At 42.4% G+C, this 12,099-nt stretch overlaps 5 protein-coding genes across 5 annotated transcripts; 2 read left to right on the top strand and 3 right to left on the bottom strand.

Moving 5' to 3' along the window:
• Window positions 1–2,610: 2,610 nt before the first annotated feature.
• ATC70_004193 (uncharacterized protein) lies at window positions 2,611–3,207 on the top strand (the record flags this gene model as incomplete). The annotated part of the gene is made up of 1 exon (XM_064823502.1): window positions 2,611–3,207. One exon carries the CDS (start codon window positions 2,611–2,613, stop codon window positions 3,205–3,207), a length of 597 nt encoding a protein of 198 aa, XP_064688327.1.
• Window positions 3,208–3,325: 118 nt separating this feature from the next.
• Window positions 3,326–4,410, bottom strand: ATC70_004192 (uncharacterized protein; the record flags this gene model as incomplete). Its single annotated transcript, XM_064823501.1, has 2 exons — window positions 3,326–4,221; window positions 4,278–4,410. 2 exons carry the CDS (start codon window positions 4,408–4,410, stop codon window positions 3,326–3,328), a joined length of 1,029 nt encoding a protein of 342 aa, XP_064688326.1.
• A 1,059-nt stretch (window positions 4,411–5,469) lies between these two features.
• On the top strand, window positions 5,470–7,305 carry ATC70_004191 (uncharacterized protein; the record flags this gene model as incomplete). The annotated part of the gene is made up of 6 exons (XM_064823500.1): window positions 5,470–5,548; window positions 5,611–5,942; window positions 6,011–6,433; window positions 6,498–6,795; window positions 6,857–6,924; window positions 6,985–7,305. 6 exons carry the CDS (start codon window positions 5,470–5,472, stop codon window positions 7,303–7,305), a joined length of 1,521 nt encoding a protein of 506 aa, XP_064688325.1.
• A 621-nt stretch (window positions 7,306–7,926) lies between these two features.
• On the bottom strand, window positions 7,927–11,183 carry ATC70_004190 (GH18 domain-containing protein; the record flags this gene model as incomplete). Its single annotated transcript, XM_064823499.1, has 9 exons — window positions 7,927–7,961; window positions 8,019–8,238; window positions 8,290–8,415; window positions 8,466–8,696; window positions 8,746–10,095; window positions 10,150–10,755; window positions 10,808–10,919; window positions 10,968–11,074; window positions 11,130–11,183. The coding sequence occupies 9 exons, from the start codon at window positions 11,181–11,183 to the stop codon at window positions 7,927–7,929; spliced, it is 2,841 nt and encodes a 946-aa protein (XP_064688324.1).
• Window positions 11,184–11,646: 463 nt separating this feature from the next.
• ATC70_004189 (uncharacterized protein) lies at window positions 11,647–11,943 on the bottom strand (the record flags this gene model as incomplete). The annotated part of the gene is made up of 1 exon (XM_064823498.1): window positions 11,647–11,943. One exon carries the CDS (start codon window positions 11,941–11,943, stop codon window positions 11,647–11,649), a length of 297 nt encoding a protein of 98 aa, XP_064688323.1.
• Window positions 11,944–12,099: the final 156 nt, after the last annotated feature.

Here is a 12,099-nt window from a genome sequence, read left to right as displayed (position 1 = left end):
GTTGCTGTAATTTTAGGCTCGTCGTTCTTTCTCTTCACTCATGCAAGCAAATGTTTTTTGAGCATTGTCCAGTGCTCAATGTTTTAAATTATACATGCCTCTGGCGATGTTTTTTATAGTATTTGAATATATTACATGACTAGCTAATGAATCTCGCTACGCTCGATGACGGCGTTGCCCTGTTGGCTCTTTCCGAAGACATCCCAAATCAGAGATAATATAAATCTGACATATCAAGTAGATTTTAAGCAATCAAATAATAGTAAAAAAAAGGAGGGTTACATCAGAGTTAGGAGGGGGAGGTATCCATTCACTAGCGTTGCCCTTGAGATGGCGACATAAAGCTAGTTATGCGTAAATACAGGATTAATGTAATATCTACAACGACTTTTTTGAGATATTGTCAGTGCAAACGACATCTTTATAGGGAAAAATTCCCAGGAAAAAAAAGTACTCAAACCAAACAACTGTCATTTCAAATACATGATCATCATCTAATCAGCATCCCAATCGTCATTGTCATCATCACTATCATCATCAGATATAGAAACGCATTTGGGTTAGCCAGCAGCAATGCCACCGCCAAAATCGATTCAAATTCAGGTAATTTCCTTTGCCCAAGATTTGCCAGATTCTGTTTTTTTTCGACTTCTTTAATGTATTTTGCGAGATTCGACTATATAAACTGTGATGATCAGTCCCTACTTCTTAATACGTGCTTGGAGTACTTTTCAAGGCGCTTCCAATGGTGTCAAGTAAAATGGATGTTTTGAATGAACTTATTGAGCAATTTCAGAAAATATGAAATGAGGTTTTGGGCAAAAATGTATAAATTTTACATATCAAGGTCCCACAAAGATGATTTCAGGAGCTACGTTAGATCGATAGAAACATTTTGAGTTAACATGTACCATAGTAAAAGCCTTCATTTTCAAGGCGAAACACGCGATCGTTTAATTTTCGATGAAAACCATGAGGGGTACCTCATGCTTTTTTGATCGATTTTTGGCAATGTTTTTTGGGTCCTCAAAAAGTTGAGCAAAGGTGTCAGGAAGTAACTTCTAGACGAGAGAGTCTGTTTGGTGCTATTCTAGAAGCCTAAAACGGCTTCTAACACGAGAAAACACGGCTCAAATGCATCCAGATTTGGCTATATCTTGCATATTCTTGGCTATTCAGACGCAGCGCAACTATTCTGTATATTCATTTATGAGCTGTTCCCATTGGGACAGGTGTACAGCATTGCAGAAGAATCAAATCCAGAGATAAACGTTGTTTACGAAGGGTTCCTACATAATAATGAATGGCTAAACAGTAAAATTCTGGCACATACTGGCAGGATTTTTTGGTGGTCGCGACTGATCTGACACAAGCTAAAATACAAACACATCTTCAAAGATTGAATCAGCTACATACAGTATTAAATGACCATGATGAGATTTTATTTGGATTTTATTTTGGTATCAAGCAGTCAGAATATTGCATGCTAAGCATAACTGCAGCCTATTTATTAAGGTGTTAGTTCTAATCTACATGAAAATTTAATCCACTGTGCTTGTAAATCATGCAGCAATCCAACTTGATCTACAGCGATTTATCATGAAAGCCAACAATATACAATTTAAATGATAGGATAATAATATTTTGCTCCCTTTCTTTTCCTTCTTGATCACTGTTTTTTTTTAGGATGGTAGAAGTGGACATTCATTGCAATGTTATTCGCTGTCGAAAGCCGCTCTCTGTGGAATCGCAAGTAAGGTGTGAGGCACAAACACTACTAAAGATGCTCATCTGTTGTTGTCTACTACATTGTAGGCCTGCGTTACATCATGCTCTCGTAATGTATAGTAGTATTTCAATAATGACCATCGTGTATTCACTGTAATATAGACATATTCTGTGTTGATTGCGCAAACGATCTATTCTCTAAAGCACTCTCATGTCCAGCATGCAACACAAGTCTATCAGAGGGGTAACTGCACATCTTGTGTCGAGTAACTACAGACTCACAAAGCAGCTAGCGAGGATATCATCTTGATACAACTGAATCCGACAGAAGAGTATAAATCGGTAGTAGCACTGTACAATCTCTTGAAATGACACCCCTCTGACAATCCCATCTAGTCTGTGTTGGCTGGACTCAAGCCTGAAATTATTCTAGACATTTGCATGAGAGCAGTTGCATTCTACGAGTATCAGACATCACAGGAGATTGCGTTCAGGGCAATGATACAGAAAAACATTCAAGAGAAATACAAAGTGCTTAAGGATCAGTTTGATATCGCTACAAGAGACTTGAACCATATTATAAAAGGTATGAGCATGGAATCAATATCAACGTACATGGCTGCCGACTTTAATCATGACATTGCTTATTGGCAGTGGAGAAGGAGAAGATTACGAGTATGTTGCCTCTATCTGATGAAGGTTTACATACTATGCTAACATCAATTCATAGCCATAGCAAAGGATTTCGAGTTGGAAAGGTTAAAGTGTCAACAGATGACAGCCAAGTTCGATGAAAAGAGCAAGCAATTTCAAAAGCTTCAAGTAAACGTGTGAAGACCATCATGAATTGGAACTAACTTGCTGCAAATTAATTTACAGACTATGTACGAGAAGCTCAAAAGAAAGAGCATCAATCCCAATTTACAGGATGCTATATCATCCCCACGACAACAACAGCCCCCACCTTGTGTCGCTCCACCAGCTCCACCTGGCATGCCACATCGTCCATTAGGGCCTGGAGCAACTCACTTGTATCAAACAAACAGCTTTGCTAGGCCATCTGGCCCTCCATACAATAACAGTGGCCCAACGGATGAGGATCTAATGTCTAGACTTGGGAGAGCCTCAAACATTACTGCTGGAAGATCTGTCTTTGTGCTACCTCAATCGCCAGCAGTACAGAGCCATCATAGTCGCCTTCGTCATGACCATCACAGACCTTCCAGGATTCCATCGCCATTGACTGCTCCTGATAACTCTATGCTTTCTTACCGACATCATCTGTCAAGACGAGATAGCTTGGATCGTGAAAGCCAGATGCCACCGACTGCCACTTCTGCGGCTGAGTTTTACCACCAACGACAGCCACCACCACAACATGAGCAACAATTACTACCCTATCAACACAAGCATCGTCGCAAGGGCTCTCCTGCATCGCAATACTATCATAAATTTGTGGAAAAATCTCGACACAAGTAATTAAGGGATATACAATGTACGTATGAATAAAGAAAGGTTTTAAAACGGTTATTACTGAGCTTTATTGAGACAAAAGAGAGATGATATATTACATGTGATATAAAGCGCAGACAAAAATTTATGGCTTGATAACCACCTTTAAGCCAGTTCCAGCCAAAAAGACCTCCCAGCCCTTGTGGAATTCGCTCAATGAGAATGAATGAGACACCAACTGACTCCAATCAATCTTGCTTTCAGCCAAAATCTTGACAGCACGATCAATGCCGTAAGGGTTGGTGTAGGTGGATGTGATGGTCAGCTCTTTTCTATAAATGTCGAATGGAGAAATAGGCACACGGTCCTCGACTTTGGCTACACCCACCCAAACCACAGTAGCACCTGCTTTGGCAAAGTTGACAGCATCTAAACATGTGTTGGGTCTACCTACACACTCAAAGACGACATCGTATCCCTCGCCCAGAGTGCCATCCACAGGAGCCAGCTCGCCGGGAGCAAAAGCCTCAGTGGCGCCAAACACTTGTACAGCCTTTTGCCGTCTCATCTCGCTTGGTTCTATCACGGTAACTCTACCGCCGCTGGTGGAAGCCAAGGCAATAGCCATCAAGCCAATGGGACCAGCACCAATCACCAAAACAGAATCGCCCGTCTTGATATTACCCTGATCGACAGCATGTACTACACAAGAGAGAGGCTCTGCCAATGAAGCAACCTCGGGTGTTACATGCTTGGGTACAGGCACAGCAGCGCGAGCAGGCACAGAGACGTATTGGGACATGCCGCCGTCTATGGTAACGCCAATGCAGAACAAATTGGGACACAAGTGGTACTTTTGGTTACGACAAAAGGTACATTGGTTGCATGGCATGTTGGGGTCAATGGAGACCAAATCGCCTACTTTGGCTAGGGCCTGAGTTTCTGGATGGATCTCTTGTACGTAACCACAGAACTCATGGCCAATAACTACCTTTTTAGCAGCATGAGGCGTCTCACCACGACTAATGTGCAAATCAGTACCTAATGCGAGCTTTGTATCAATAACAGTGCCGCATTCCCTTTCTCATTAAACTTACCACAAATACCAGAAGCAGCTACCTTGATCAACAACTCGCCAGGTTTGACAACAGGCAATTCTTTGCTCATCAAATCAATAGCGCCGACTGTTTGCCAGCTGGCCACGGTCATTTCTTTTGTAGATGTACACATGTTGTTGTAGTATTGAAATTTCAAACGCGAGAAAATGAAATAAAACGAGAGAAATAGGTCTATCCCGATAAAAGCTTAAATAGGTGTGGTGTTTAGTGCTTGCATTAGCTCCATTGAGTTCCCACCAGGTTGACCTGCCAAAACGGCCAATCGGGTAATTTGAATGGATTTGGTAGTACACACATCATTTTGAAACAAATACATCTCGATTTGTCGTTTGTAGTGCTCATCTCTGTACATGAACGCTTTTTCAAATTATGCGTGGGTATAATGGTATAGCGTAATTCATCGGGCTTAATTGCCGTCTTTAGCATCCAAGAGATGTTGGGTGCGTGCTATTATTTACTTGAAATGTAGACAACATCTTGTCGGCCAAGAGGCTGTTGGCCAGTACGCATTCAACAGCACAGAGAAGCAGCCATCAATCTGCCTGTTAAAAAGTCTTCTGCTGAAAAACCTCATTGTCTGCAACGCCATGCCATCTACCATTGACCCCACCTATTGATGAATATGGATGTTGTACAGTACCACGGGCAGAAAACTTGCGAGATTGAAACTCTTGACGAATCGGGATTATTGTATTCATCTGGGAGAATCTTGTTTTTCTGTCATGCAAGATGGAGACTCCCAGCGGAAGGTACCATTACTTCTCACCTGTTACTTCGACATCCATCAGTCCATCAGTGAATATATGCACATTATAAGTTGTGGGAAATTACGCACCGAGATGAAGGTGTCATCGATAAGAACGTCGTACAGATTTCAGTACTGATAGACCTCAAATGATCCCTCGTATAGTTGAGATCTACGTACCAGGAGATGACATGAACTATAAGATCATGAAACGTACACACACACACTAAAGCAAAAGAGCTCACTGTGGGAAAGCACATTAGTATACAGCACAGCTTGCACCAGAACAAGATGAATTTAATCACCTACATTGGATAATATCGTCATTTTAACGCTCATGTCATGCAAGGCAGTATAAAAAGGTTAGCATTCAATACTGCAAAGACACACATCTTTATTACTCTTTTTATATATCTTAAACTAGACATGAAGAGACTATTGAAAGGAAATGCCTTGTTGTATTCCGTAGCATGCTTTGCTTCCATGGGCCAATTTCTGTTTGGTTGTAAGTAAAGGCCAACCCATGCTGATGATCTGTTCTCATTACTCATATGTATACCGCAATAGATGACCAAGGTGTTCTTTCAGGTATCCTGGTCAATGAACGATGGCTGAATTTATTTGGCCATCCCAATGCAACCATGCAAGGTCTCGTGGTGGCCATCTTTGAGCTGGGTGCCTGGTTTACAGCTTACCCAACCAGCTGGTTTATGGATCGTATTGGCCGTAGATGGACAATCATGGTGGGCGCTTTGATATTTATTGTGGGCGGCGTGCTGCAGACGGCATCCAGTACAATGATCCAGCTACTGTTTGGTCGACTCATTGCTGGTTTTGGTATTGGTTTTCTGAGTACAGTGCTGCCTGTGTACACTGCAGAGTTGAGTAGAGCTCACAACGTAAGTTGGAGGCTGCCATTTATACGAGATGATGCAAGGTCTCATAGCTATTGTACATGTATATATAGAGAGGCAAAGTCACTGTGTTTGGTATGAGTATCAACATGCTGGGCTATACAGCTTCCGAGTTCATCGATTATGGTTTTACGTATGTGGATAGCGAATGGTCCTTCCGTGGTCCTCTCTTATTGCAAGTGGTATTTGCATTGATATTGGCTGTGGGTACACTCGTGTTGCCTGAATCGCCGAGATACTTGATTGCAAAACACAATGACAAGCTTGCTATCAAGACGCTCTCTGATTTGCATGGTAAAGACCAAGATCATCCATTGGTGAATGCTGAATACGATGAGATCAAGACTGCCCTGGATATCGAAGAGAAGCTAGGCCAGCCTACCTGGAAGGAGATGTTTACCATTTACCGCAAGAGATCCATGATTGGTATTGCAGTGCAAGCTCTGGGTCAGATGTCTGGTATCAATATCGTTACGGTACGTTGTACATAGATTCATGCTGGTAATGAGCAAGACGTATATAACTGACAACATTGTGTAGTACTATGCTCCTAAAATGTATGAAGCAGTGTTGGGTCCTGGCAATCAAACCATCTTGTTTGCTGGTTTCACTGCCTTGGTCTACTTTTTCGGTGCCATCATTGCAGCATTCCTGGTCGATCGTGTCGGCCGCCGCCCCTTGTTCATGGCTGGTTCCTGTGCTATGGTTGTCTGGCTTACATTGATGGCTGTATTCAACAAGGTGGCCCTTGGATTGACATCTGCTATTCTAGTGATTGTGTTCACCATGATCTATGTGGGCACATTTGGTATGACTTGGGCTTGCGTCGACTGGCTGTGTAAGTTTTGATTTATACAGACTCTCATTTGCAATGGCTGACATCAAGTGTATATTGATAGATCCTGCCGAGATATTTCCCTTCCGCACAAGAGCCAAAGGCATGTCCCTGGCTGTTTCATCCAACTGGGTATGAGTGTACATTCAGTTTAGTACCAGATGTGGCAGTAACTAATCAATTGCATTCTAGTTGTCCAATTTTGCTGTTGGTTTGTGGACACCTCCATTACTAGAGGCTATTGGCTGGGCTACCTATCTGTTTTACGCAGCTTGGAATCTGGTGGCTCTATTCGTTGTATGGAAATGGTTTGTGGAAACCAAAGGCAAGAGCTTGGAAGAGATTGACGCCATCTTCAATGATGGCGCGGGTGCTATTGAGATTGATGACTTGGCGGAAGAAAAGAAGGCCGGAAATGGTAGAGTGCAACAAGAGAGATCTATACTTGATGCAAATGAATTTGATGATCAGGATCAAATAAAGCCTGATCAACACCACAAGGAAAATGTGTAAATAGCTAATAAAATTAATCAATACCACATGCAAACCTGTTCTCTCCTCACCATCATAAGCAATGTGGCGGACAGTTTCAAAGTATAAATAACAAACCCTGGGTCCTTTCATTTTATCTTAATAGAAAAAGCGTTGTTCTAGACGCTTGTTACAGCCACTTCCAAAGAGTATGTCCAAGCTCATTAGGGCTGATGTATGAAATTGACTCATGAAACCCGCTACTAGGTATTGCTCAATGGATGGTTACAAGAAGGTAGTTTGCTACATCGGGCCCCTCTTTTGCGGTTCATTCAGTCACCGTTGTCGTAGCTGAATGAACCATAACACTGTGTTGCCAGCAAGAGCAAACGGAGGAGGCGGAAGCTACAAATGGTCATGCCTCACTAAAAAAAAAAAAAAAAAAAAAAAAAAAAAGGATCTCCAGAAGAGTGCTTTACTACTGTACCCTTCGATTGCCGTCGTTGGGTGGCAAAAGCAGACGCAACAAATAGTTATCGTGTGCGCAAGCAGCTTTTACTCTTTGGGAACAAGGCCATCTGGCACTATTTATTACCAATAAACAACATTTTACAAAATCTCTTTACAGTAGTTCATTGAGATGACATTTATTGCAGGCTGAAATCACTGAGCAGATAATGAGGCAGCTAAAGATTCGACTGTATAAAGTAGCATGAGTTTTTCATTCACTCTTGATCATTTGCAGCAGTACTTACACCATGGAAATCCTCCTTTTTTGCCCAGGATTGTTAAACTGATGGATATAAACTCATTTGCTCGCGTAAAATCCTTCTCTATGGCACTCATCCTCGCATCAAATTCCAGTAGATCCTCTTCCAGGGTCATAGTGGTCGCCTGCATATAGTGCTCAAACATCAACATCATTTGCTCTGCCATGTCAAATATGCTAATGATGGATTTCTTGATGGCGCTGGCCTAATGTATCATGTTAGTTGTTTTATATAGAAGGCTGAGCTGCTGGCGTACCTTTTCATTTAATAAACATCGATCTACAATGCGACGCACATACGAGTTGTGCAAGGCTGTGATTTCGTCAGCGTCTCTGGATATGGATAGCTTGTCCCTAAAGTTGATTGTCTCTGCGTGAAGGATCTATGTATATGATCAGCATGGCTTCCATCGCTCATCCCTAGCAGACTTACAGTTGTCATCATGTAGCGCCAGAATGCATTGATAAACCAAAGAATTCGCATTCGAATAGAATAGAATCGCATAGCTCTGGCATCACTCTTTTCCATCTTGAATCTACCCCTGAACAAGGTCTTTTTCTCCATCACATATTTAGCTCTTTTCAAACGAAACAGGAATTTTTGTATCTTTGAATAGCTTGGTAAATGTTCTTGTTGTATAAAGTTGTTGAGAGGCCATGATATCTATGCTGGTTAGCCATTGATTTGGAGTCTGCTCCCAGAATATAATTACCTTGACATTAAACTGAATCGTCTCTAGGTAGGACGCTTGTGTAGTTGATTTACTCGTAGCAGGGCCGTGGTTGGATGCTAGATCGATATACACAGTTTCATCATAGCCACTCACCTTGGATGACTCGGCAAAGGTTCTGTTCAGTGTGCGTGAATCACACCAAGCTTCTTTATTGTCCATTTGAGCATAGAGAGCCTCGCAGAAGGAGTGCATCAAGTCGTTTTCCAGCATGAGGTAGATAGATGCAAGTGATTCGAGCTGCTGTGTTAGCCCACACCCTTGATGCAGTACGTTATTAAGAGTATCCGCTGCCTTGTTGTACGGTTGTTCAACGTAAGCTTCTGAGCAGTTGATGATGTCTTGATCCAAGAGAGACCCCATATCATTGGCCTGTTGTTGCTCCTGTTGTGGTTGTGGTTGTGGTTGTGGTTGTGGCTGCTGATATCGTCGTGCTGAGCTTGCATTCATTGGAAAGAGGGCAGATGTGACAAGATCGAAATCAAATGTGCTAGTGGTTGTCTTTGGTGTGTTCATTTTGACAGGTTTGATAAACGCTGGTTTGACGCAAACGTGTTCCTGCATCAAGCTCTGGAAAGAACGCTGCACTGGATTCATGTGCTGATTGTGTTTCTCTATTTGTCTCAGCAAATTTACTGCCTTTCCAGTAAAGAAGATGCGATTCATAAAAGATGGATCAAACAGAGGGCAGGGGAAGCAAGTGTACTCTCGAGTTGCGACAGATTCAATAGAAGACCCCTCCACCCAAAAGTTGGAGTCTTGCATTGAAACATCATCCCTTCTTGACACAAAGAACTCATGTGCTTTATCACACTGCAACGACCCATAAAATACCCAATCATCCATGATGTCGCCATAGGGCACTAACGTCTTTTGCAGCACATACAGAAGGGTGTCGCACATGGCCTGCTGTCCAGACGATTGCGCCACAAGAGCACGGTCATACAACGAGGCAATCAAATAGGTAGATATGGATCGAGCATTGCCTTGTGAGTATGGAGCATCTACTGCGATATCATAGATAGCCTTGAAGCTCTGTAAAGACGAGTCCAGTGTATCTCGAAGCTGCAGCAATGAGATGGACTGGCTCGCATTACTTGTGATGATACTCGAGTTTAGCTCCATAACCGAGAGTGTGCTGTCGAAATCCATCAAGGACTGAAATAGCGTGGCTGTAAACGCTTGGTTGGTCTGTCCATACTGGATGTCGTGGATGGTTTTGTTGCACAACTGTCGAAGCTCTGCTATCATGTTTCCGTACTGACAAAACTCTTGTAGCAAATGGCTCAAAGCATGCTGACTGAGGTGTTGTAGGATGTATTGCCGATTGAGCTAGCACATGGCGTTAGTGGACATGATCCGAACGATACGCATCGCCCAACTTACCACAAATTGATCCTCCTGATACACATACACTACACTGCGGAATCCTCGAAGCAATGACAATACCTCTCGTGCCATGTTCGCCTCTGATATCGTTTTTAGCTGGTCTCTCTCTGCCTCGCTGTAAACGATCCTTTCCAACGCACTGCTCATTTGACATGGCTTTTGTAGTAGATTGACATGTGTGGTGTCTTGTCGAGGCAAGCGATACTCATTTCGCCAATACTGTTGTGACACTAGATGACTCAATCCCTCCTGATCCTCTCTTTTGTCCAACTTGATCTTGCTGGTGAAATCAAACTTGAAATTGCTCAAATCACCGAAAGGTGCTCTCTTTTGTGATGTGGTTGTTGCTACTGCTACGTTGTCTTGATTTAGCTCATAATCATCGTCGTCGTCATCGTCTTCTTCTTCTTCTCCTGAATCCTCCTCTTCCTCAGGCCATGTCTGCCAATGATCCCCTTCCAATGGCGAGTCGTCAATCACATCTTGCCAAGTCAAGATTTTCTCTGTGGTATGTTTGATGGAGGGTATATAGCTGTAATCTTGATTTGATGAGGACGAAAGGGATAATAATAGCTGCAGTGCGTCGTATTTGAGTATGGATTGCTATCATGCAAAATGTTAGCGCTTATTCTCGGCCATCTCAATTGACTCGTACGTTGGTGTCTTGTTCCCCTAGCGGTCTGCTTGATTTCAGGAACTCTTTTCTGTGTGTTAAAAGTGCTTTGGATAGTTCATGATGGCCTTTGATGCTGAATTTCTCTGCTAGACTATAGCATTGGTCAGTTATAGTGTGCCTCATAGTATTGATCTCGTACCCATTCAATCTGTTGGTCACTTCCTGTTCACTGGTGCTTGTGCATTTATCGTAGCGCAAGGTGTAATCTGCTTTCTTCACTGCTGCCTTCCATTCTGATGAACTCGGCTAAGATGCATGGTTACTCTCTAAATCTGGCTATCGGATGTGTAGTTGATCTTACTTGTAAGCTAGTCAGCTTGGACACAAGTTGTTCCAACAAGCCACTGCGATCCATGAGAGGTTATGTTATGTAAGAAAGAACAATGGTTTAACAAAGTTGCCTCTTGCTGCTTTTTATAAAATATTCGATTGTGACAGTCCAGAGAAATACAGAGCATTCTGCCGCATTGTTTGATGATGGATGCCTCTACACATGTCACTATCATGCGAATACGGATCCCTTTTTGCTATCCAAGCATCCAGTTTCCTCCTTTCACCATCCTCCAGTAGACATAATGACAAACGTTCTTTTTTTTTCATATATTTTATTAGATTGCATTACTATTCATCGTATCTATCCAGCATTCAAAGGTGATTTGACTGTGTGTTTTTCGCAGTGCTTCATAGGGAAGGTCTATAGTATATATTCTTTTTCGGTATGGGTAATTGTGTGAGTTGGTGGGCGTGTCAATGATCAGCTGTTGAGTAAGAAGGAGATGAAGAGCGTATAATAGAAATGTACAAGTGAAGATGTTGGTTTAAAGTTTACGACCCACAACGGTATAACCTCTGGGAGGTTTTGCTGCCTTCAACTCTTCAGTAGTAGGGATATGGTCAACCACTTGAACTTGGACAAGCTCCTTGAGCTTGAGAATAAGACCTGCATTACTAGCATTGACAGGCTTGTATGAAGTTTGGTGAAGACGGACAAGACCTAATGTTTTTGAGGCTGCACGAACATCTTGAGGAAGACCGATAGCTGATCTCTTTAATGTAATCTTGTAGTAGTCTGCTGCTGTCTTTGCGCTAGAGGTGAATAATCGACGTTGCATCATGTTGATTCTTAGAGTAATGAAAGAGAAAGATGTACTGTTGTTGAAAATGGCACCCTTGGACTTTTTTTAGAATCGAGTTGTGAGGGGTGGCTTGCGGAAATAGGGGAAGGGTTCGGGATGTCCATAATGTGAGTGGCTCTCGTTTCGAAAGACGTT

The sequence above is a fragment of the Mucor velutinosus genome, assembly GCF_035048745.1.
Source record: "Mucor velutinosus strain NIH1002 chromosome Unknown tig00001540, whole genome shotgun sequence".
NCBI classification, from domain to species: domain Eukaryota; kingdom Fungi; phylum Mucoromycota; class Mucoromycetes; order Mucorales; family Mucoraceae; genus Mucor; species Mucor velutinosus.
This window is presented reverse-complemented; position numbering and strand designations above follow the sequence as displayed.